Source organism: Vicugna pacos, chromosome 29 (assembly GCF_048564905.1).
Source record: "Vicugna pacos chromosome 29, VicPac4, whole genome shotgun sequence".
NCBI classification, from domain to species: Eukaryota; Metazoa; Chordata; class Mammalia; order Artiodactyla; family Camelidae; genus Vicugna; species Vicugna pacos.
Window position 1 is genome coordinate 26,493,616 of NC_133015.1, and position 24,597 is coordinate 26,518,212.

At 53.3% G+C, this 24,597-nt stretch overlaps 1 protein-coding gene across 3 annotated transcripts in view; it reads left to right on the forward strand.

Annotated features, from left to right (window-relative positions):
* Nucleotides 1-24,597, forward strand: part of PRKDC (protein kinase, DNA-activated, catalytic subunit) — a 118,506-nt gene that overhangs the window by 78,454 nt on the left and 15,455 nt on the right. For all 3 annotated transcript variants that reach the window (XM_072951646.1, XM_072951647.1, XM_006204656.4), the window contains exons 57-71: nucleotides 171-378; nucleotides 1,938-2,118; nucleotides 2,883-3,083; nucleotides 4,549-4,661; nucleotides 5,738-5,869; nucleotides 7,057-7,236; nucleotides 9,863-10,068; nucleotides 10,690-10,828; nucleotides 11,542-11,730; nucleotides 12,302-12,526; nucleotides 13,255-13,363; nucleotides 14,696-14,807; nucleotides 20,531-20,720; nucleotides 22,961-23,135; nucleotides 24,333-24,523. In XM_072951646.1, the coding sequence (XP_072807747.1) occupies nucleotides 171-378; nucleotides 1,938-2,118; nucleotides 2,883-3,083; nucleotides 4,549-4,661; nucleotides 5,738-5,869; nucleotides 7,057-7,236; nucleotides 9,863-10,068; nucleotides 10,690-10,828; nucleotides 11,542-11,730; nucleotides 12,302-12,526; nucleotides 13,255-13,363; nucleotides 14,696-14,807; nucleotides 20,531-20,720; nucleotides 22,961-23,135; nucleotides 24,333-24,523 (2,551 nt within the window). The remainder of the gene's footprint in view (nucleotides 1-170; nucleotides 379-1,937; nucleotides 2,119-2,882; nucleotides 3,084-4,548; nucleotides 4,662-5,737; nucleotides 5,870-7,056; nucleotides 7,237-9,862; nucleotides 10,069-10,689; nucleotides 10,829-11,541; nucleotides 11,731-12,301; nucleotides 12,527-13,254; nucleotides 13,364-14,695; nucleotides 14,808-20,530; nucleotides 20,721-22,960; nucleotides 23,136-24,332; nucleotides 24,524-24,597) is intronic.

Here is a 24,597-nt window from a genome sequence, read left to right on the forward strand (position 1 = left end):
GAACCTTCCCTCCTTCAGTGCATGCGTTGTTCCCCTGTGGACAGTTTTGCGTGTGGCTTCCCTGCGTTGGCTCCGGCAGGACATGAGCTGCAGTCCCCAGACGGCACGCGGACAGTCCCCACTGGGAACATGGACAGGCTTCGTCCTCTTCTCTCCTCTCTGCCTTTCAGGTTGATGATTCGGAACTTCTGGAGCCATGAAACTAGGATGCCTTCGAATACCTTGGGCCGCTTGTTGGCCCTGAATTCCTTATATTCTCCTAAGATAGAAGTGCACTTCTTAAGCTTAGCGACAGATTTTCTGCTTGAAATGACCAGCATGAGCCCCGACTTCCAGAGCCCCATATTTGAGCACCCTCTGTCAGAGTGCGAGTTTCAGGTGGGTTCTCGTCCCTGTGATCTGAGCTCTCCCTGCTTGTGGTCGGTGTCGTCCACTAGTGGTAAACGTCTGTCTTTTTCCTTCGGTTGAGGTGTAGCTGACACTCAGCAGTGCGTTTGTTCCAGGCGCTCAGTGTGACGATTTGATGTCGTGTATATTAATTATAGAGTCATTGTTACAGTTAGTCTGGCTAACGTCCGTCACGTCACATAGTTCTGGGTTTTTTAATTTGCACTCTCTTGGTAACTTTGAAATGTACAATACAGTGTTATTAAGCATAGTCACCATGCTGAACATTATACCCCAGGACTTTCTTATTTTATAACAAAGTTTGTACCTTTTGACCCCTTCATCCATTTCTCCTACCCACCTCGCCTCTGGCAACTACCAGTCTGTTCTCTGTATCTATGAGCTTGGGTTTTTGAGTTTTTGTTTTAGATTTTACATATAAATAAGATCATATAGTATTTGCCTTTCTCTGACTTATTTCACTAAGCACAGTGCCTTCAAGGTCCATCCATGTTGGTGCAAATGGCGTTATTTTATTCTTTTTTATGACTGAGTAGTATTCCATTATATAAACATATCACATCTTTATTCAGTTATCTGTTGTTGGACAGTTGGGTTCTTTCTATGTCTTGGCTGTTATAAATGGTGCTGCTGTGGACACAGAGAACAGAGTCGTGGTTATGGGGTGGGGGGTGGGGGGAGGATAAATTGGGAATTTGAAAACTGCACCTCTTGGGGAATGATGGAAGGGTTAGCTGCCTTGATTGTGGTGGTGGTTTCATGGGTTTACACATCTGTCAAAATTCATCAAATTTTTCATCTGGAATATGTGTAATTTACTGTGCAGGAATCGTAACACAACAGAGCTGTGAATAAAAGCTAGAACCACAGTGCTGCTGTGACGCTGGGGCGCATATGTCTTTTCAAGTTGGTGCTTTGGTTTTCTTCAGATAAACCCCAGAAATGGAATAGCTGGATCACATGGCAGCTTTATGTTTAGTTTCCTGAGAAACCTCCACCCTCTTTTCCGTGGTGGCCGCGCCGGTTTCCATCGCCACCACGCGCACCACGTCCCACTCTGGTGGGTTCTCTCTTGTCGTGACGACAGTGGTTCTGACGTTCCCTGGTGACGCTGTCTTCCTTCCTTTGCTTGGAGTCCAAGCTCTCTTTCTGAAGCAGCCACGTGTGCTCACCTGCTCTGCTCCCCTCCCCCCGACTTGGGCCGCCCCCATCCCCCTCCCGCAGCCGCTGCAGTGAGGGTTCACGCGTGGACCCGGCGCTCCCGTCCGTCCGCGGGTCTCCCGTCTGGGCGGGGCGCTGGGAGGGGTTGAGTTTCCCTGCGAGTGGCATCCGGGTAAGGAGTAGAAAAGTGGTGCCTCCCCGCCAGTGCTGATGGGTGTTCTCAGTAGGCAAATGACTGCTTCGTAAACACTTCTGAACGTGAAAGGCTCTTCAGCTCCTCTCACGGGCACAGGTGAGGCGCCGCGGTTCTGCTGCCAGGTGGGCGCGGGGCTGGAGTGCGAGCCTCCTGTTGGATGTCTCCTGTGCAGGAATACACCATCGACGCGGACTGGCGCCTCCGGAGCACCGTCCTCACCCCGATGTTCGTGGAGACGCAGGCCTCCCTGAGTGCCCTCCAGACCCAGGCCCAGGACGGGGCGCGAGGGGCGGCGGCCAGGCAGGTCCGGGCCACGCAGCGGCAGCTTGACTTCACGCTGACCCAGAGCGCAGGCGAGTGCCCGGCGGGAGCTGCCCCTCAGGGCGTCAGTGCAGGGAGGTGACGGTGACGGGAAAGGGAGGGAACCTCGAGAAGAATGACAGTCAGAGGAGAAAGGGCCGCGGTGTCTGAAGGACCAGCCCCGGAGAGGTACAGAGGGCGGGGCGGGTGCTCAGGCCGCCCACCCCCGCCCACCCCTGCGGGTGGTGGGCTGTCACCACAGTGAAGAGGGGGGGCCAGGTCTTTTCTGACCAGGAGAAACGGGGAAGTCTCAGTACGTGTCTGTTTTGTTTCGGTTTTGTCCAGGAAAATCTGCTTCATGCATTAGATTTAAAACTGCTTGCCTGGGCAGCAAAGCAGAGCTGAGCTCGACTCGCTCGCTGTTTGTGGTTTGCTGGACTGTCTTTCTCAAATGGTCCACCTTCTCCCTTTGGCCATCACAGTGTGAGTTGTAGAGTAAAGTCGTTTTGTATAAGTGCTTCAATGTTTTCCTTGAGAGTTTTCACATTCTGTTGGTTCTAGAAGTTGGACCACTTTGGACAGTTTCAGTGGGAATTTTGTGACACTGACGGTAGAAACCACAGGCTTAGTACCTGCGGGTAGAGACACTGTCGTCCTCACCAGCAGGTGACGTGGTTCCTATTGTCAAGTGAGGACTCAGGGCTTGGACGCCCCTGAGGTCCTGTTTCCTTGCTGCCGGGACGGTGGCTCCTGGTCTGCAAGCCTGCGTGGCGCGTGCTGGCGGGTGGCAGGGCCAGCCTGACAGGCCTGTTTGCAGGGGGAAGAGGCTCCTTCCGCTGGCTGACGGGGGGCAGTGTGGACCCACCGGGGGACGACGTGGACATGGCCTCGTCCTCATCCTCGTCCCTGCTGTTTGCCCACAAGAGGCCGGAACGGTCACTGCTGAAGTCGGTGGGACCTGATTTTGGGAAGAGGAGGCTGGCCCTCCCAGGGGACGAGGTGGAGCACAGAGCAGAAGGTGAGTGCTGCCGCGGAGGTGTGCCCACCCGCCGCCTTGCTTGCCCCGCCTGCCACCCCGTCGCGGGAAGCCTCCCACTCTGCCCGGGCATCCCCGTGTCCATTCCTGGTCCTGTGGCCGCCCCACTCCCCCCGGGAGCCTCGTACGGCCTGTGGCTGAGCACAGGTTTCCTGTCCTGCACAGCCATTTTTCCTGGGTGTTAGTGCTTACTTTCCTTAGGTGCTTAGCTTTCTGCACATCTGCTCCCACGTCTCCTCTGCATTGGACGGCTGTCTCCTGTGTGGCCCCCGCATCCACCCTGAGCCTCCGCGTGGCCGTGGTCTGGGGGCCACTGAGGCCTATGGCCCGCCCTTCCCCTTGGTTCTGTTCATTCTTCCCGCGGGCAGGGGCCCTGGCACCCGTGGGGACAGAGCTCTGTTCTCATCTGGTCTTTTGTGAGGACAGAGTCTTTGCTCTGGGAATGCTCTTAGGGTCTCCTCTTTTAAGCTAGTTTTAGGAAATGCCACCGAAGTGTCCACTTTTCTGGGTGTGAGGGCCCTTTCAGGCTGCCAGCTCCTGTGTTCCGGTGCTGGAATGTTTTTCCTTGGGTGGTTTTGATGGTGATTTCTGCAAGCCAGTTCTCTCTTCTTGGAATCCTGTTTCCACTGTCAGACCTAATGGATTATGCTTCTAATTTTCTTGTTTTTTATCCCTTTTGTTCCCCGTTCTAGGAAATCTGACTTGATCTTTAACGCATGCTTTTAAGAAACCTTGCTTTTAATTTCCACAAGCCCTTTTGGTCTCTGAACATCCCTTCAGTCCTTGATCCACAGTTGGAATATCTACTGTGACCTTTCTGATAAGTGATCATCTTCTGAATTTTTTCCTGGACGGTCTGCTTTTAACAGTAGCTCTTTCCCTGTTGTTTTGGCTCCTGTCTCTCTCATTTGATGCTTTTTCCTCGAAGGTCTGGTGATTCTCGGCTTTCTGCTGTGTCCCAGGTGGGGCACTGAAGGGTATTCGGAACAGTACCTGCACGTGGGGTGCTGGCTGGCGTCTGGGACGTGGAAGCCCTGTTCTCTGCTGGTCGATCACCCAGAGGCCGGCATGCTCTCCTGCCTGCCAGCCGGGGGCCACGTGGAGGGCGGCTGGGTCCCGGGGCTCCAGACGTCCTCCAGCTCGCCTGCCTCTCGCCTTGCAGGCTGACTCTGCGCCCACACCCCCCTTCAGCCTTGTGTCCCGAGGTCCCGCTGTCCCTCCGGCCGTCAGGCTCTGTCTCAGGCGCAGGCCTCACCACCTGTTCTCCAACTTCCAGAACTGGCTGGCCACCTCCAGGCTGGTCTTTGGGCCTCACAAGCTTATGTTGTTTTAAAAACAAAAGTAAACAAAGGTGAAGAGTAGATAAGCAAATTCTCGCTTTTGTTTTACGGATTCTGGGAAGGAGGCAAAGTCAGCTGCGAACAGTGCACCTGCTTTCTGTTTTTAGGTGCAGATAGTCGGGCCGAAATACTGAGATTACGCAGACGATTTTTAAAGGACCAAGAAAAACTGAGTCTGATTTACGCCAGGAAAGTTGTTGTTGAACAAAAGCGGGAGAAGGTTTGTATCCGCCTCTGGAGTTCGGTCGGTGACCGCTGCTCTGTCAGAGGACGTGCACTGCGGAGACAAGCCTGCCTGCTGGCCTGCAGCCTGGTCCCGGCGCCTCGGTCCGTGTGGCCTAGCGTGTGCATGTGCGGTGGCCCCGGGCCCCAAGACAGCCTCTGCCCTGGGGCTGTGCTCCCCCGGGACGCCGGGCTTCCTCCTCACGGTGGAAGCCTGACCGCCCGTCATCCCTGAGATTGATGTCTTACAGCCTCAGCCCCTCCGACCTCAAGGTCGCAGCCTCGACCCACCTGGGGGCCACAGGCTGTGGTCAGAGGGGGAGGCCGCGCCCCTGGAGGTGCTGGGCGTGGAGGGAGGGTGGCCGGCCAGGGGACAGTCTGCTGCAGACACAGGCTGGGGGGAATTAACAGGTAAACACCCCTCCGTGTGGAAGCAATGAGAGGCTTTGTTTAGCCACAGCTTCGGTGTGACACCCTATCAGTAATTAGGACCGACTGTTGTAAAGACTGGATGGTGGCGAAAGAACCGTCTTGGTTCTAACTCAGTTTGAGGCCTCAAGCAAGACTTAACTTCCACATCTGCGTGTGCCGTGGCCGAGCGGCTCTGCTGTGTCTTCCGTGAAAAGCAGACGTGCCTCTCTGCTCCCTGTCTCCGTAGCTGCAGCTCTGCAGGGAGGGCCTCGGGGACGCGGCTGCTCCTGGTCCAGTCTCGTCCCGACCAGGCTTCCTGAGGGTTGGAGCCGGGGTCGTGGGCAGGAAGTGCTGGGAGAGGCCTGGGCGGCCGGGCGGCCCTGACACCCCTGCCTCATCTGAGCCTGGTTTACGGCTCTAAAAAGTTTTCAATCAAGTTCTCTGGCTTCAGAGGAACTCAGATTTCTCTGTGAGACAAGTTTCAGTCATCTTCTGGTTTTCATTTGGCCGTGTCATTGCCCATGCGGTAAAGCACGCGACTGAGCGTCCTGGATGAGGGCTGCCTCAGATCCACTCATGTGAGGACACGCTGACGGTCTCACGGGACGTACTGCTGACTCCTGCATGAGGGTTCTCACCTTCTTCCCGTTTCTGTGGTGACAGGAGGTGCTGGCTGAGCTGAGAGTGAGGCAGGACGCGCAGGTCGTGCTGTACCGGAGCTACCGTCAAGGAGACCTGCCTGACGTCCAGATCCCACACAGCAGCCTCATCGCCCCGCTGCAGGCCGTGGCCCAGGTGGGTTCTGGAGCCTGCCCGGGGCGGTAGGGCCTTGCGGGTCAGCACAAGGGCTGGCCTGTCCCACATGTGTCCTGGCCCTGCTGCTCCCGGCTCTGTGAGCCTCTGTCCGGGGTTCTGCTCACCCTGATCAGACAGGGCGGTCTCTCTTACCTGCAGCGTTCGTTGAATGAAACAACGTGTAAGTTGCGAAGCCACTTAAATCATGGCTTATACAAACCCTTTCTGGGGGATCGGGGTTCTTCCTTCCCTGGGAATTTAGTAGCAGAGGGCTGGGAATACTTTTCTCACTCGTTAGGGGATGAGAGTATCAGGAGTGAATGGCGTTTTCTACCCGAATTCCTTGACAGAAACAGGATATTTGTCCCTAGAAAGTCTGATTACAGTTCCTTTGACTTTAACTGAAATAATTTTTAAAGTCAAAGAGTATTATATGCTAATTATACTAGGTGCTGAGACACAGTGCTCTGTTTTACTGTACTTGAGTTTGCGGTACTGAAATTGTTTATAATAGGTTACATTACTGTTTCACAAGCTTTTAATGAATCGAAATAATTACATTTTGACAGAATTTGCAGAAGCAGCACACAGTCCTTTGCCGTCCCTCCAGCCGCCCTCACAGCTGACGTAACTAGCGCTTTGTGAAGACCCAGAAACTGACATTGGCACTGAAAATTTTATTTACTTCTACATTCATGTCTTCACTTAAAAACATAGACAGTGCCTCCCAGGAGCTGTTGTTAGAGGCCGTGGAGGGTGGCGCTGGGGTGACAGAGCAGGGCAGCCTGCCGTGTGTGCGGGAGGCGGCTGCTGGTGATGCCCGAGTTTCATGGCCCACGGATGGGACTCTAGGAGTTAAAGCTGGCGCCTGGTCATCTGAGGGTGCTCCAGGCTCTGCTCCATCCCTGAGCACCGATCTTCCCACAGCCCTGGGCGGCCGTCCCCTGGTCTGGGGCAGGGACCGCAGGCCCAGACTCATTCAGGCCTTGAGCTCTGAAGTCTGCGTCTCTGGTCCTGAAATCCCTGCTGTCATGCCTTTTGTTTGACTCGTGTCAAATGCGTGTCATCAGGTAAACTCCAGACGTGCCCGTCCATGGCAGCTGCAGCTCCTGTGAAGCACAGAGTGTGTGTGTGGGTATGTCTGCGTCTCAGGTGAAGCTGTGACCTGTGCCCCTGCCTGTCCACAGAGGGACCCGATAGTCGCCAAGCAGCTCTTTAGCAGCTTGTTTTCCGGGATCATGAAAGAGATGGACAAGTACAAGACAGCATCCGAGAAACGCAGCGTGACTCAGAAGGTGCTGCAGGACTTCAGCCACTTTCTCAGCACCACTGTCTTCTTCTTCCCGCCCTTCATCTCCTGCCTCCAGGTGCGACCGCTCGCTCGGGGTCCTCGGGAGTCTGCCGTTTCCCAGGTTGAAACAAGGCTTTTGACAGAGCGGTCGGTGCCCTCTCTCTGGGCTGCCTCTTCCCAGACGGGTCGATGCGGTTTATTTGTATTTCAGAAAGGCACTTATCCATGACAGAATAGTGAGAAATCAAACTTGGCTCAGAGCTGTCCTGATCTTACTAAGCCAGTCCCTTCAGTGTCACATGGCGCTGTCCTAGCCCTACCCACTCCTGTCGGAGCTCCTGCTTGCACACAGGGCGGGGCCTGGTGGCGGAGGGGCAGGGCCCGTGAGGAGGGCCCTGGGGGACTGTGCACGCTCCAGACAGCGGCCCGGCTCTGGGATGGTGTCTAGGGCAGTGTGGTTTGAGAAGAGAGCCAGTGCAGACATGCTTTCATAACTACCAGACCTACTTACTGGGAAATTAACTTTTCAACGTATGAAGTGTTTTCTTTGCCGTTCAAAATTTGGATCGTTGCCAAGTCCTTCACAGACAATCTTTTGGTTTCATTTCAGTGTTTTTGTAACTAGTTACTTCCCTGGAGTAATTCAAAAGTTACATTCTTTAACATCACTCACCAGTAGCTCTTGTTTGTAAGCTAAGTGGGTGGCAGTTCCCTGGGACGAGGCACTCAGTGTCCCTGCGTTGTCCTTTGTGACGGGGCGGGAGGCTGCCAGCGTCGTTTCCTCGCAGGCGTTAGCTGCTCTGCCGGCCTGCGATTCACAGGTAGAGCCCCTCCCTCAGCGTCTCCCGGAGACGCCAAGCATCAGGCTGAGCAGTTGCATTGATTCAGTCAGTATTTCAAAACAAGTTTCTCTACATTGTATTCTGAAGTGATTTTTAAAATCTGTATTTCTGGTTTTGTTCCTAACGTTGATTTAAAAACTAGGTCTTCTGGTTGCTGTTGGGAGAGTCATTGACCATAAGTAAGCAGGCAGCTTGTTGCCCTTGCTCGCTGTGGGCCCTGAGCCTGGGACAAGCAGCCTGAGGGCCTGCAGGGCTGAACGTGGGCCTAGACGGCTCTCCTGCCTCCTGTCTGGAGCTGCTGTCTGTGTGTCTGTCCAGGCACCGCAGGGCGTGGGGCCAGTGTTCGCAGGAGAAACCCCTTTCAGCCACTTTCCCACGACAGTCAGTGACTCCACACGTACCTCAGCTTGCTGCCCTGCATTTGTGCTATTCGTTGCTTGTTTGAACTTCATATAAAATTTTTATTTCTTTCACCAACACCCTTGTTGAAGGGGTTGTGTGTGCAGAACGGTGGAAAACTGAAGTGGGTAAGTGGCCCTTCGCCCGGTACAGTGAGATGAGGGTCCAGGCAGGAGCCCTGGTATTGACCCCAGTGGACAGTCAGCACTCTGACCTCTGGGCGTCACCACTGCTCTGGTTTGGAATTTATAAGAAGTGAAGTCAGTTGGCTGAATTTTTTTGCTTAGCAAATCTTTCTTTATAAAAAAGTGTCGTCAAGATTACACACACAAGTTGATCTTGAACATGGACTTAGAACTGATCTCACTGTGAGCACCTGACTACGTATAAAGGAACTCTGCCCCAGTAAAGCTGTTTATCTGTTGAAACAGTTTCTCTTGGGCAAATAGGAATAAATCTTAAACTGGCTGCAGTCAGGACAACACTGTTTCCCACAGCGTCTGGAACATAGAAGGTGCTCAGTCAGTATTTACAGGCTGAGAGGGTTACTTGAAAATTAAAAATAAATTTGTTTTAAGATATTATTATCCTACTCAGGCCCTCCCTCTCCCGATGACATGGTGCTGTCTCAGAGCTCCGCCCTCAGTTCAGACGGAGCCTTTCTGCGCTGTTAGTGGCAGCAGGGTTGTTGGAGTCTGTCTCCTCCGCCACCTGTTCCTTCTGCGAGTGACAGACATTTTTGTTTGCTTGTTTGGAGAATCTGAGTTCTCCAAGATTCCAAATGTGGAACTCAGGTCAGCGCAGTGGGAAGAGGTCCGTGTTAGTGGGCATCCGTGCAGGGCACTGCTGCGGGGAGGGGTGGCCATGGCGGGGGGCTCTCCCAGGGACGTGCAGGTCTGCTGTCAGGACAGGGCTGTCCTGCTGTTCGTACTGCTCTCTCTGTCGATTTAGGGTTTTTCATTGTTTTTGTGTACATAGAACTCTTAAATTGCGAGCCACAAAGTAGAGGTCAGTGTGGTGATTACTGGAGTCCTCCGTCAACATTACTAGTCAGCCCGGGTGGAAGGAGGTGGGAGAAGCCGTGGGGAAGCAGAGGTGCGCATGCTTTGGGGGACTGGACCTGAAATCTTCACGTTTTAGGTGCTTTCCTTGCGTCTTCAGGCCAAAACATTCCTGGAAACTGCCATTATGTCTGCACATAAAGAATGTGCGTGAACGTCTCCATAGTCACAGTAGTTTTGTTGCTTTAAATTAATCCAGGATTGGAAGAAGTAAGAGGTCATTTCCTCCTTTGAGCTAATTGGATGTTGAGGGAAATTTAATGTAATCACACAGAGATGTTTGGCTGTAACACAGGTGGTCAGACCCTCCTTCATGTTGCATGAAGTGAAGCTAGTGCTCGGCTCGTGTGGACGTGGTCACAGGGCCACAGCCTGAGAGCTGCCGTCTGTGCCTTTGCAGGAGGTGAGCTGCACACACGCCGATCTGCTGAGCCTTGACCCCGCAGCTGTCAGCACCAGCAGCCTGGCCAGCCTGCAGCAGCCCGGGGGCATCCGCCTCCTGGAGGAGGCCCTGCTGCACCTGGCGCCCCAGGAGCCGCCCGCCAAGCGGGCTCGGGGGACGCCTGGCCTCCCTCCTGATACTGCCCGATGGATGGAACTTGCAAAGTAAGCCCTGCGCCCCGACCCTACTAGGGGCCCACAGTGATGGGACACCTCAGCTTCACTTTGACAGAAAAGCAACACATAAAGCTGACAGCAACGTGCCCCACGCCCCAGGAACAGTTGTCACTGCCGCTGTCTTAAACGGGGGAGGCTGGGCCGCGGGCAGGGCAGACTTTGGTTCGTGTCAGAGACTGGCAGTGAGGCTGGCAGGAGTTGTAGGACCAGGATTAATTGTCACCAGCTTCTGGGTTCTTGAGCACATTCCAAATTTTAGGGCTAGACAAGGGTGCCACGTAGGCTACCACAGACGTGCAGTGTTACTGTGACAGTCTAACACGGAACAGGCTCGTTTAATAAGTCAGTTTATACACTGTAAACCTATGACCTTTTCAGGTTTTTATTTAAATGCACTTTAGAATAATTTCTGCCTTCTGTCTGGCTAAAGTTGTATAATTTAATGGTGACTTCGTTTTTAAGACTGTATTTTTATAAAACAAAAATAACATATCTTTTTTAGCTAATATAACGTGTAACATCTTGATTTAACGTCATTTCATTAGAAAGAAGACTTTAGAAATACTGGGGTATTTGCTGATTTGGACTTTTTAAAAATTTGTCTCATAGACTGTACAGGTCAATTGGAGAGTATGACACCCTCCGTGGGATCTTCAGCAGTGAGATAGGAACAAAGCCGGTCACTCAGGACGCGCTGTCAGCAGAAGCAAGAAGTGACTATTCTGAAGCCGCTGAGCGTTACAATGAGGTAACGCTGGTCTCCAGCCGCTGTTGGCTGTTGCACTTTCTGCTGAATGGAAAAACTGTTAGCGTCAGGATTCAGAGCTTCGTAATGTTCCAGCCTTATTCCTTAGCGTTTCCACCAAGGTTAGTAGTAGAGAATGGTTTCATAGTAACCACGTGTGAGCTCGTCTTTGTTGTACCTCTTACTCTTTTTAAGAAATCATCGTTGAATAAGAGAGAAAGCAGAAAGCGTTTCCTAGCAAGCACTATGAAATTGTCAGAGGCTGTTTCAGTATCGGAACCTGTCATGTAACTTCTCTTTGAGCAAGAGTTGGTTTTGGGAAGATGACTCAGCTCGGTTTTGCACATGTTGTGTTTGGGGCGAGGGTGTGGAGCAGGGACGTCCTGGAAGTTCGGGGGCTGTGGCCTGTGGGGACTGGTGGGGGTAGATTCTCCTGCGGGTTCGTAAATGTCCTGTTTTTTCATTTTCACTCTAAGAACTTTCTAAGTAGTAAATAATGCACAGTATGTAAAGCAGATTACGAGCCATTTAATGGCTTCGCTTTATTAACTGGCTTCATCGGTAGGGCTGCCTCCTGGTGGGGCTTTTATCTTCGTCGTTGTGTTAATTCCTCCCAGGTTCCTCGGCCTCCTCTGAATGGCGGTTCTGGGTGTGGGGGCTACTCCACCTCCAGGCAGGCGTTCTCCTTTGTGCTGATGTAGCCTCTCCTCCACCAGGCTCTCAACAGACAGGAGTGGGCGGATGGCGAGCCCTCGGACGCTGAGAAGGACTTCTGGGAACTCGCAGCCCTCGACTGTTACAACCAGCTTGCCGAGTGGAGGTCACTGGCCTACTGTTCCACAGCCGTTGTTGCCAGCGAGAACCCCCCGGACCTGAATAAAATGTGGAGTGAGCCGTCCTGGCAGGTGCGTGGAATCCGTTCTGCGGTCACTGAAGGCCCCTTCTGGGTCGCCTGTGTTTCTCGTTCGTGAAGTTGCTTAAAGCGTTTCAAAACAAGGTGGTGGTTGTGACTATTAGGATACTTGCATAAACCAACTTCCCCCCAAACTCTGTGTTCCTGTTAGACTGCTTACTGCTTGTAGCTAACCTTTCACAGTAAGCGGGCACGTTAGAAGTGAGCGTCACCTCCTGGTGTGGCCGCTCGGAGGGACTCCTGCTGCGTCTGTGCTGGGGCAGCAGGCCGGCCCCTCGCACGTCGCTCTCGGCTGTGCTTGGAGGCCGCTTGCGCCACACCCGACGTCCAGCTGTCTTTCAGCTCAAAGTAGTTCCCATCCTTGTTTACTCTGTGGTTGTAAAGTGAGCAATTTCAGATGAAAATGTTTTTAAAATTGTAGTTTTAGGTTTGAAGCATCCAACGCCATCAGTTTGGCTCTAAACCTTGACCTGTTAAATTATACCAAAGGTCTCGTGGTGGTAAAAGCACGGGGTGACGCAGGTCCGCTTCCCGGCGTCACAGGCAGGATCTGTGCTCCTCAGGAGACCTACCTGCCCCACATGATCCGCAGCAAGCTGAAGGGGCTGCTCCTGGGAGGGCGCGACCAGTCCCTGCTGACCTTCGTGGACGAGGCGGGGGCCTTGGCGCCCCGGCGCGCCCTGCTGGAGCTGCACCACGGCCAGGAGCTGAGCCTCCTCTGCATCCTGCAGGATGACATCGACCGTGCCAAGTACTACGTCGAAAACTGCATTCAGGTTTTCATGCAGGTAACACAGGTGCACCAACCCGAAACGTGCCGTTGCTGCGACGCTTCCCAGGCAGCACCTCGTGCACGGCAGTCCACGCCTGCCCTCCTCCCCTGCACTTGGCTCCGCTGATCCCTCTGCACGCTGGCCTCTGTGATGGTGCCTTGCAGAGGTTCCGCCTTCTGTCTTCCCTTGGGTTTCCTCCTCTCACTGCAGACCCTCCCCCCGTGCGGCCGGGCAGGGAGGGGTCTGCGGGCCGTGTCCCCACCTGGGCCTCTGCCTCTGTTGTCGGCTCATTCTCTAAGGGCCGCGTCCTGTATAGACTCTGGTAACCTTTGTCACTGGCGTAAATTGACATTCACTGTCTTTATTTTAGTTTTTAAACAAATTTTAGGCTGATTAGTGCACTCGAGAGGAAGTCTATTGAAGAAGGAAAACTGGCTTCTGTAGTTGGCAGCCTTACATCACAGGAGGTTGTCATTTTTAAGAATAGGTGTCAACAGAGGTGGTGTGTTCCTGATTTTATTGCTTTTACTGATTTTGTTGAGCTGAAATGTGATTGAAAGCCTACGTTTAAGCAAATTTAGGCCATGTGTCAGTTGCTCTGGTGGCCTGATTATGAACCTCTTGAGGCAGGCTGTGCGATGCATTTGCAGCATAATTGCTGTATTTCATGTTGTCCTCAAGAACTGTGTTAAAATCTAAAACGTAAGCTGACTTGTAAACAAAGCTGAATAACTTTTTTCCAGAATTACTCTAGTATTGACGTCCTGTTGCACAGAAGCAGACTCACCAAATTGCAGTCTGTACAAACTTTGATCGAAATTCAGGAGTTCATCAGCTTTATTAGCAAAGAAGGTATGTTTCATGTGTCCCTACTGTGTTTTTTCCTTTTATAATCATGGAAGAGTGTCTGCATGTGATCTTCTTGTTTAGTGAAAGCACACGCTTCTTAATGTGTGGCTTAGGAACTGCCTGGAGTTTATTGTACAAACACGTATTTTGAGGTCGTCGAAATAAATGTTTAAAATGGTCGGGTGCTGTTCTGGGCACTGAGGAAGCTGCAGGTCGTGAGTGATCAGCACCACGTGGTATTTGTGGGACAGAGGCGAGCACAGGACCCCACAGGAGAGGTGGGGACAGAACCTGCCTGGTCCAGGGAGCGGGGCTCACAGAGGGCCGGCCCACCTGGAGGTGCTGCAGGTTCTGTGGGTGCAGGAGGAGGTGGGGGGCCGCTGATGGGGGCCCCCCAGGGTCCAAGGGAAAAAGTACGTCTTCACAACAGTAACATATTTTAGTTGTAAATCTGAATTCCCATTTTTGTGCTAAATAATTAAAAATAGTTATGAAACACTTTTCAGAGAACTAATAAAAACTGGCGTTCAGAACTGTCTGCCCAACTGTTCTCAGCTTTGAACTTGGAGAATCATCTGCGTGCGTGTTGTCGGCGATGCACCGCTCCAGCAGCGAACTCTCTTTTCTTTATTTCCTAGTTTTTAACCCTCTCACGAGGTGGAGTCTTTCTCCTCATGTTATAAGGGCTTAGATTAGATAAGTCACCTGAGCTCACATGTGAGGAACCTGACTCCGAGCTCAGGACTGTCTGACCTACGCTGTGGTCTCAGCACTGCTTTCCCTCCAGCAGAGAGAAGACCAAATTGCTCAGCTTTAGCAGCATGGGATTTAAGTCCCATGTGGGTTCTCGTGAACTGCTCTTCCAAGGGCTCGGAGCCAGGCCGTGTGGGTGCTGCCGCTGTGATGCGGCCTTGAGCACCGGCCTGGCAGTGCCGACGGCAGGCGCTGCGGGCGTTCCCATGCCTGGCGCGCACAGGGTTGCCCTGTGGTGACTCGGGTCAGATTTTGCCAGCCAGAAAACGGGTGCAGTGCTGTGAGAAACTTGTCAGTTTTCAGCGCTTTTTAGATTTTGGAATTGTGGGTGGAGGACTGTGGACCTGTGCCGAATGCGAAAACTCTTACTTTCTCATCTTTCCTCTGTAGCCTTAAGAAACTGAGTTTCACCGTCAGAAAATATTAAATGGTAACTTTGTGCTCCTGCTGTGAAAGTTGAGACAATGTTTTAATTTGGACAAGAAATGTGAATGAAGTTTCTGTTCGCCATTGGCAGCTGCTCGTTGTAAGTCGGTCTTCTCACCAACCCGTGGGATAGTCACACCCGAATATTATTTTTAGGTAATTTGTCATCTCAAGCTCCCCTTAAGAGACTCCTGAGAGCCTGGATGAACAGGTATCCGGACGCTAAAGTGGACCCCGTGAACGTCTGGGACGACGTCATCATGAACCGGTGAGACGTGAGCCTTTTGAGCTGAATTTGGATTCTTTCCTGAAGTTGCCAGAGTAGCGTTTCTCTCCAACTGTGGTGTAGGAAAACGGGGGGGTTTGAGCCTTGTGGGGGCCAGCTTCCACTGCGGTTGTTCTGCCGAAGCTCCCTGTGGCTGCGGATGCGCCCGTGGGGAGAGAAGCCGGGTCCTGCTCCTGCCTCAGGGCTGAGTGTTGGGGACTGAAGCGGCAGCAGAGCGGAGCTGCGTCACAGCTTCCTGTTCTGCTGTCACAACTGGGTTTCTGCGCCTCCCGCCTCCCGCCACGCGGCTGTATTCACGCTTCCGCAGGTCTGAGATTATTTCACGCCCCGGGACGTCTGCAGGCAGATGGTAACGTGCACTTCAGAGACGAGGTTGTGATGATTGTGTGCAGATGCACACAGCACGCGGGACTGAAGGACTGTGACCCCGAGTCATACCGTTTCCTCTGCTACTACAGCTTTTTAAAAATGTCCTTTTTATACTTTTGATTTTTTAAACTTTTGTAACTTTTTATTTTGAGATATGTTCTTATCTGTAGAAAAGCTGCAAGAAAAGCAGAACTCCATTGTGCGCCTTTTACCCAGATTCACAGTTTTTAACATTTCGACATCACGCCGCATTAGCTTTGTTCTCTTTCTCCATGTACGCGTGTGTGTTCTTTGAGCCACCGCAGGGTGAGCTGCACACGAGCGTCTCTGCCTCTTACCAGTCACCTTCCCTAAGAGAAGGGCGCACGAGAGCCGCAGCGCCGCAGTGGCGTCTGTTTTCATTTCATCCTGCGGCCTCAGCTCCAGTGTCGTCAGCTGTCCCGTTGGTGAGCTTCAAGCACTTTCTCCTCTCCTGGGACGGGACCCCGTGCAGAGTCGTGCTCGCATTTAGTTGGGAGGTCTCCTCGGTCTCCTTTAGTCGGGGACAGTTAGCTCCTCGGCCGTCCCTCGTGACACTGACACTCGAGGCGTTCCCCTCAGGTTGCTTTGGTCCGTGTGTCCTCGTGGCTGACTTCACCCTCAGGTGATGCGCTGGGCCCGGTACTGCTGGGGTCCTCGTCCTGCGGCATCACATCTGGAAGCACAGCATGTCTGCCTGGCTTTGCTGGCGATGCCCGCGCTCCCCCGTGTGCAAGGCCCGCGCTTCTCCCTCTGCAGCGGTCATCAGCGTGGGAGACGCTGGAGACGCGCCGCGTCTCGCCTCTCGTAAGACGCTCGCTCACGTTCCTCGCTCACATGTAGGGAGCACCCTTCCGTCTCCCCCATCTGCGTGTTTACTCATTTTCTCAAGTGTTAACTATCAACGCAGGAGCATGGATTCCAGTTTATGTCGTGGAATGTAGTATTTATTTCGTGTTCAGGTTGTCCCGGATGTGGCTGGTGGGAGACCCCTCGAGCTGGTACTCCAGGCTCGTCTTGCAGAAGTCCTCCCTTCTGTTTTCTTCTAGAAATGTTAGTTTTAGTTCTTACCATTTAGGTCTATGCTCCAGCAGAACGTAGTTCTTGTAGATGGTACAAGATGGGGGTAGATGTCCGCTGTCTCCACGTGGCTATCTGCTTGTCTAGTCCCACTCGTTCGAAAGTCTTCCTTGTTGCCATTGAGTGGCCTTTGGCACCGTTTTCTGAAAATCGGTGACCACGTGTGTGTGGTCTGGTTTTGAGCGCTGCGTTCTGTTCCTTGACTTGCCTGCATCTCTCTTCACAAGATCAAACTGTCTTCATTACTGTCACTTGACGCAGACAGGGCGGGGGTGAGCTCTCCAACTCTGCTTTTCTTTATAAAAAATGCTTTTCTTTTATTTGTAGTTATAGATGCATCTTAGAATCTGCTTGTCAGTTTCTACCCAAAAAACCCAAAACCCAGAGTTTGGGATCTGACCGAGTGTAGGTCGGCTTTGGGAACTGCCGTCCAACAACACGGAGCCCTTGAAGTCACGGATGTGGGGCGTGTCTGTCTACTTCGGTCCTGTTTAAGTTCAGTGATTTGTGTTCTTCAGTATGGAGGTCTTCGATGTCTCTTGCCAGATTTGTTCCTCAGTGTTTAATGCTGTAAGTGGAGAGTTTTTCTTATACTTTCCAACTATTTGCTGCTCGCATACTGGTTTCCTCACAGTTTTGTTTTGTCATGAACGGGTGTTGAATTTCGTCAGATGCGGTTCCTGCATGCGTGGAACTGGTCGCATCCTCTGTCTCCTCTGTTGTGCGTACGTCTGTCGGGGCCGTGTTGTCTGCAGTGCTGTTCGGGCCGGCTGTCTCCTCACCGACTCTCTGTCGGGAGCCCGTCCCTTGTTGGATGTGGGGTGTCGAGCGTCACTGCGTTGCTGTTTTCCCTGCTAGCTGTGCTCGTGTTTGCCTGGTACACGCAGGTGCCGCGATGCGGGCGCACACGTATTTACAGCCGTTAAGTTTTCTTGACAGATTGGCCCCGTATCGTCATGAAAGGACCTTCTTTGCGTCTTCTTGCTGTTCTCAGCGTGAAGTCTCCTCTGCCTGATACGGTGCAGCTCACCCTGCTCCACCCGGGCCACTGTCTGTGTGGAACCTCTTTCTTGTCTTTGCTCTGGCGGTGTTGTCGTCACGGCGGAAGTGAGTCTCCTGTAGGCAGCATGCCGTCGGGCCTTGTTTTACCCGCTCAGCCATTCTGTGTCTCTTACGTGGAGGATCCAACCCCTTTACGTTTCAGGGACTCCCGACGGGTCAGGACTTACTGCTCCGTTTTGCTGGTTGTCCTCTGACGTCTCTGTGGGCGTGTTACCTCTGGCTGCTTCCCCTCCTCTCCTCCTGTGTGATCTGATGACCTTTTGTTTGGTGTGCCTTGACTTCTTTATCATACCCTTTTGTGTACCTACTGCAGGTTCATTCTTTGTGGTTACCATAAGGCTTACACAAACTACCTTGTAACACCCGGATTTAACAACTTAACTGTGATAGTATTCTTTCAAAAAAAACTTTTTTTTAAGTTAAAAAAAATTTTTAAGTTTTTATACAGTTTTTAAAGGTTGCTTTCCATTTACAGTTATTACAAAATATTGGCTGTGTTCCCCGTGTTGTATAAGACATCCTTGAGCCTGTCTTACACCCAGGAGTCTGTATCTCCCACGCTTTATTGCCCCTCCCCCCTACTGGTAACCACTAGTTTGTTCTCAGTATCTGTGAATCTGCTTCTTTTTTGTCATATTCCCTAGTTTGTTGTACTTTTAAGATTCCACATCATACAGTATTTGTCTGACTTACTTCACTTAGCATAATACTCTCCAAGTCTACCCATGTGGCTACAATTGGCAACGTTCATTCTTTTTTATGGCTGAATAGTATTCCATCACATATATACATATATATATACACACACACACCACATCTGCTTTATCCATTCATCTGCTGACAGACACCTAAGTTGCTTCCATGTCATGACGATTGTAAATAATGCTGCTGTGAACACTGAGGTGCGTGTATCTTTTCAAAGTAGTGTTTTTGTTTTTTGCAGATGAACACCCAGCAGCGGGGTTGCTGGATTACGTGGCAGTTCTGTTTTCACCTTCTTGAGGCCCCTCCCTGCTGTCTCCCACAGGGGCTGCAAGGTGCACACCCCACCAGCGGTGCCCGTGGGCTCCCTTTCCCACGCCCCCGCCTCACGTGGTGCTTGTGGTCTTTTTGGTGACAGCCAGTCGGCAGGTGTCAGGTGGTGGCTCGCTGTGGTCTTGATTTGCGTTTCCCTCAGGATTTATCCAGTTTGAGCTTCACTAAGCTTCTTGAATCTGTGCCTCTATGTCCCCAAATTTGGGGAGTTTTCTGTTACTGTTTTTCAGGGTCTTTTGCCCCAGGTTTTCTCTCTCTGTGGGATGCCAGTCACACACATGTGAGACCCCGAGGCTCTCTTCACTTGTCTTCAGTCTGGTTTCCCCTCGCCCTTCAGGACACGTCATCTCTGTCGGGCTGCCTTCTGACGCACTGTTGTTTCCTCTTAAGTCAGTCCAGTGAATGTTCTATTTCAGGTATTGTATTTTTCAATAAAATATCCATTTAGCTCTTGTTACACTCTCTCTCTACAGAGATCCCTGCCTTTTCATTTATTCCGTGTGTATTTTCTTGGCTCATTGGCGATAGTTAAAATAGCTGTGTTAGGGCCCTTACACGACCCTTCCAGCCTGTGGGTCAGCTTGGAGTTGATGCCTGCTTCCTTGTCCTTTCCACTGAAAATGGATACGTTTCCTTGGTTCTTTGAACATCCATTAATTTTGGGTTGTATCGTAGCAAATGTGGATGTTCCCTGGCGTGGACTCCGAGTCCCTGTGCGGCTCCCAGGACGACATTAGTTGCTCTGCCCGGCAGGCGGTCAGCCCGGTCACACTGGGACGTGGGCTCTGTCCTGCTCTCTGCTGCCTCAGGCTCGGTTCAGTTCTCAGTCAGCTCTGCACACATGGCGTCCGGTCGCTGCGGCCCCTGTGGCTTCATGTTCGGGGCTGGGGCTCCTTCTCTGGCTCGGACCCCGTTCCCACTGCCGTGCTCGGTTTCTCCAGGCGCTGCGCTTCAGGGACTGTCAGACCCTTGGTCCCCAGGGCGGCCTTGTTGAGGGCCCCTCATGTAAGGAAGAGAACAGGAGCCCGTCCGGTGGCGAACCTTCCACGGCCGGTGGGCCAGTGCGGGGTGCGCGGGGCTGCGTTTTGACCAGCGCTGCCACTGGTTAGCAGCAGCAGGACACGGGCAGGGCCAGACCCGGGGCTCTGCTGTTTTGGGGAAGAGGGTGCCCTTCCTGGCTTCCTTCTCCCAGGCTGACCCAGGAATGGCAGGTGCCGAAACAGTCCTGCCTGTGTTCACTTTGTTGCTTCCCCGGGGCTTCCTTACTCGGCCGCCTGGAGCAGAGTGTGTTCTTCAGAGCCAGGAGGAGGCCCCTGGGAGAGGGAGAGGACGTGTCCTCCTGGCCCCCACCACCCTAACCGTGAGCCCCGTTCACGCCGCAGCGCAGCCTCCTGCCTCAGCCGCCCCTCCGTCTCTGGGCGGTACCGAGTACCTGGTTCGCACCAGCTCCCTTGCCTGGCCCTTGGGCGGGAGGGGGCGGGGAGGAGCGCAGAGCAGGTCCGTGACTGGAGCGGGAGATCCCGGGGGCATGAGACATGCCGCAGCGCTCCCGAGAGAATGGGAGCTAGCCCCTGGGTGAACAGAGGGTTAGCTGGTCACTCACTGGGGTGAATTTTCACGTTAAGGCCCCTCGTCAGTGTTACCGACCGTGAAAATAATGGAAACAGAGTCACGGAGCCAAGTCGGGCGTGTGGGTTGTGATACAGACGGCCTCTCAGCAGTGCGGCCTCATCTGTGCCATTCCACGTGGCTCTAACCTGTCCGCTGCTGACACCGTCCACCTTCGGGGGGGACCTTAGATTTGGAGAAAAAAGGAGAAAGGCGGTGTTGACCTGACGTACAACCCAGTGTGCTGTCTGCTTGTTAAGAGAGCAGGTTGTGACTGAATCTTTACCTTGTGGAGGTGGAAGCAATAAATGGCACCTGGGAATTCTGTTGAAATATCCTTGGTGATCTTCCAAGACTTGGCTCGTCAGAATGCAGCGTGAATCCTGCGGCGGGCGTGAGCGTCCTAGTCTGAAGACGAGGGCGGGTTTACCAGCCGTGCGCCCTCCGTCTGACCCCGCCCCGCAGCGGCCTGTGTGTCGGAGCCTCCTCTCGTGAGTCTGGCACTAACTCTTACTCTTCTTTGTTTTGTGTAGATGTTTCTTTCTCAGCAAAATAGAGGAGAAGCTTAGTCTTCTTCCAGACGATGGCGGTGTGAACGCGGGCGGAGACGGGGGCTCTGGGGAAGAGGTGGACGTGCAGGCCCCGGCTGGAGACGTGTGGTCCCTGATCGCCGGCTGCAGGTTCTCCATGAGGATGAGGATGGCGGAGAGCGCGGGCGAGCAGGTGGGCCCTCTGTCCTCCGCTGGGCCAGGGCTTCAGTGTCCTTCCGTCAGGCCAGGGACAGCTGCGCAGTCCGTGTGCTGCCTTTATGGGAAAGTGAACTTGAGGAAACACTTCAAATTTTACAGAAAGCCTCTAAGAGTTTATCGTCTACCTATTAACCACTTCACAGTGATTGTTTCCTGTTACTTAGAAAGAAAACCTAGTACCAGGCTTGGTAAGTGAATGCTCACCAGTTAGGTATAAATTGTGTTTAGCTTTAGTTTGTGGAAGTGTATCATTTGATAAGATTCCCTTCTTGATATAAGTGTGCTTTGCTTAAAAGTTGCACATAAACTGTCTGGTGTATTAAACTGTTTTTCATGTAGTTAAACCCTCTTAGAATGTTCCGGGGGAGCTTGCTCCTCCAGTGACCCTACACTGATGGCGACTGTACGGCACAGAATGTTACTCTAGTGGAAATAATGACTGTTTCTGTGTTGTGGGTTTAAACGCTCATTTGTAGGATTTTCCTTGAGGCGGGTGTTGTGCCAGGAATCTGTGCATTTCAGCCCAGAGCAGCACATCAGTCCCTGCGGGAAGGCAGAGGGTCGGGCTCCCGAGGACCTGCTCCTCCCCGTCTGTCTCTCCACGTGCTCTTGTCTCAGATCCTCCTTCGTGAGTCTGTGCAGCTCCCGCCTCGAAGCTGGAAACAGCCATGGATGTTTCCTGTCTTCCTGTAGTGAGAGAGTTTCTCACCAACTGTCCTGCTGCTTCCAGAAGCACTGGCCACTTCTCCTTCATCTTATGAGCTCTGGGTGCAGCAGGCCTGGCCGTGGTCCAGGGCGCTTGGCTGTGGGGGTGCAGGGGGCTTCAGAAGGAAAGGCGACTCGTGCTCCCCACTGCTGGGTGGAGGAGGAAGGGGGGCGGCTCCCTGGAGGAGGAGGCATCCGGGATGGCAGGAGGGGAAGGTGCTGAGTCCAGTCACACAGAACCCTGAATGTGAGACCCTGGGAACAGCAGCGTCTGCATGCGCAGAGGGTTGTTCCCTGATCCTGGTTTGCGGTGGACTGTGACGTACGTACGTGGCCTGGAACGGAGGCCTGGAGCCTCCAGGAGGGAGGTTGCTGAAGGTCTCTGAGTAGCGCAGCTGCGGTGGAGGCTGTGTGGGAGACGGACTGCTGAGCAGAGAGACAGACACCATGAGTCTCGAGCTGGGCGCTGGTGGGCGTGAAAACGGTGTGAAGCGTCCACTTAAAGAAGGAGATACAACCAGACAGAGGCGCTAGGGGTGAGGAGGAGGCTGGGCCGCCACTGGAAGGCACAGGTCTGAGGAGAACGTCTTTGGAAGCAGAATTGGAGGCATCGATTTAGACGACGTCCAGTAACAACCACCAAATGAAACAGACAAACTGCGCAGTAAAGCTCAGAACTGGGCCTCTGGTGACGCTCAGGTGCAGGGACCTGATGAGGGGAGGGGTCACGTGGACATCACAGACCTGACGCGGTTCAGAAGACACAAGGAAGTCTCTGCCACCAAACAGCAGGAGGTCAGACAACCCAGCCATGAAACGGACGAGCGTCTGGATCGACGTTTCTCCCGAGAAGACGCACAAGTGTCCACAAGCAGGTGGAGAATCCGCAGGCCGTCGGCCAGGCCCACCACCCGGACGGCTGCGGTCAGAGGGAGGGTCCCGCGTGCGGGGGTCTGGGGACGGTGGCCGTGGAGATGCATGGAGCTGCTCGGACAGGCAGGCAGTGCCCACAGGGCCACTCCTGGGTCTGCACCTACACAGACGTTTGTACACGGAGTCTTTATTTTCATTCAGATTAGCAAAAAGAGCATTATTCAAAATAGCCAAAAAGTGGAAACAGCCTGGGAGTTTATCTGTGGGTGAATGGCAGATCCAGTGTGTGTCTGTGCAGGAGAGCAGCACTCAGCCCTGGAGAGGGGGAAGCCCTGACGCGCCACCAGACACAGGACCGGCGCACCTGCTGCTGCCCTGGGAGGAAGTGTGACCGGCGGGTCTGGAGGCACAGGGAGGGTGGGGGGAGGGGCAAGCGCCTGTGAGCGGAAGGTTCTGGAACCAGATGGTGTGGTTGTCGCTCAGTGCATGAATGTGTTGAAGACGCTGGGCTGCACTGACTGGGAGCTGTGTCCCCACGACTTGCAGAAAGACACCCAGTAACTTAACGGTGGGGAGTCCTGGGCCGTGATTTTACTTCTGAATTGTCCCCATCACTTTCTCTCCTGTACTGTGCAGGGCAATTTCTCACTTGCCATGAAACTGCTGAAGGAGCTGCACAGAGAGGCAAAGACGCGGGAGGACTGGCTGGCGAGGTGGGCGCAGAGCTACTGCCGGCTCAGCCACAGCCGCAGCCGGGCCCAGTGCCGCCCCGAGCAAGTCCGCACGGCGCTCAGGACCGTCTCCCTGCTGGGTACGGCCGCCCCTGCCCCTTTCCGTGGCTGGTGTCCACCTGTCTCCTGGACTCCAGAGGCTTTCGGAACTCTTACTTCTCTATCTGTAAGACGAAGTGGAAGTTAAAAATGTTCTCTTTAACGCTTAGTCAGACTTGGGGTGTTACAGTTTAATTATTCTGAGAACTTTCTGTTTACATGCAAGAGCTGCCTAGAAAGGTACCAGGAAAGCCTTCTTCCTCCTCAGTGCTCCGTCTGCGACGACGTGGCCTTTACAGCTGAGGGTGTGGGGGAGCCCAGGTCTCGTGTGTGTGTCCCGGTTGCCCAGCAGGCCCCGCTGAGCGAGTGCCCAGCCTGGCCCAGACTCCATCCTGCGGGGCGGGTGCTGTGAGGGCCAGAGTCAGCCTGCCTGCAGTGCAGACGGAGACGCACCTTCCACGCGGACCCCAGGATGGGAGAGGCATCCGGCCGTTGGGAAGGGGGAGGAGGAGCGTTTGCTGAGTCAAGAGGACAGTCGGTTCTCATGGGAGTAGTTGGCTGTGGTTGGTAACAGCCGTGTGAAACGAGCAGGGGTCCCGATGATCACGCGTCCGAGGGCTGTGTCTGGCCGGGGACGGTCAGCCCACAGGCGGGCGGGCAGTGTGGCCGGTGGGGCTTGCTGGGTGTCGAACGTGGTCCTGGACCTCTGCCTGCCAGTCTCGCTGAAGGCCACACGTCAGTTTAAAAGCGGGATTACCAGCGTGTGCGCACAAGCACGTGGGAGCCTTTGTGGGCTCTGTGACAGTGGGAGGTGTTTTGACAAAATGCAGGATGACGCTTAAATAAAAGTTTCAGGGATTTAAAAAAATTTTTTAAAGTATTTTTTTTGGTGGGGTAATTAGGTTTATGTATTTATTATGATTTTTTAATGGAGGGACTGGGGAACTGAACCCAGGACCCTGTGCACGCTAAGCACATGCTCTGCCACTGAACCGTGCCCTCCCCTGTTCAGTGTTGTAATGGTTGAGCCTCTGGACTCTGGTCACTGCTATGGGCAGAGAACACCTGTCATCAGTGAATTCAGGAATTTCCTCACCAGTGTCTGAAGTTAGTTTCTTAACCTTCAAGACTTTATTAGTTTCTTAATACAAAACAATTTTTGTGCTATGAATACCTTCTTTTTAAATTACAGTACTCACTTCTGAAAAAGTCGTGTGTGTGTGTGTTTCATGCAACAGGTGAGAACACGTCAAGCTTCTCAAGCAGAGACGGCCAGACTTTCCGCAGCCGGAACGTTCTCCTGGGCACTGCGTACCGGATCCTGGCCGACGCCCTCCGCGGGGAGCCTGCCTGCCTGGCCGAGATGGAGGGGAGCGAGGCCAGGAGAGTCGTGGGGCTCTCTGCATGCGGTTCCGAGGACACGCAGGAGGTAGTGGCCCTGCGTGTGGCCCAACTGTCCGCCGTGCAGGCGCTGCGTCTCACTTCGTGTTTTTAGAACGCACT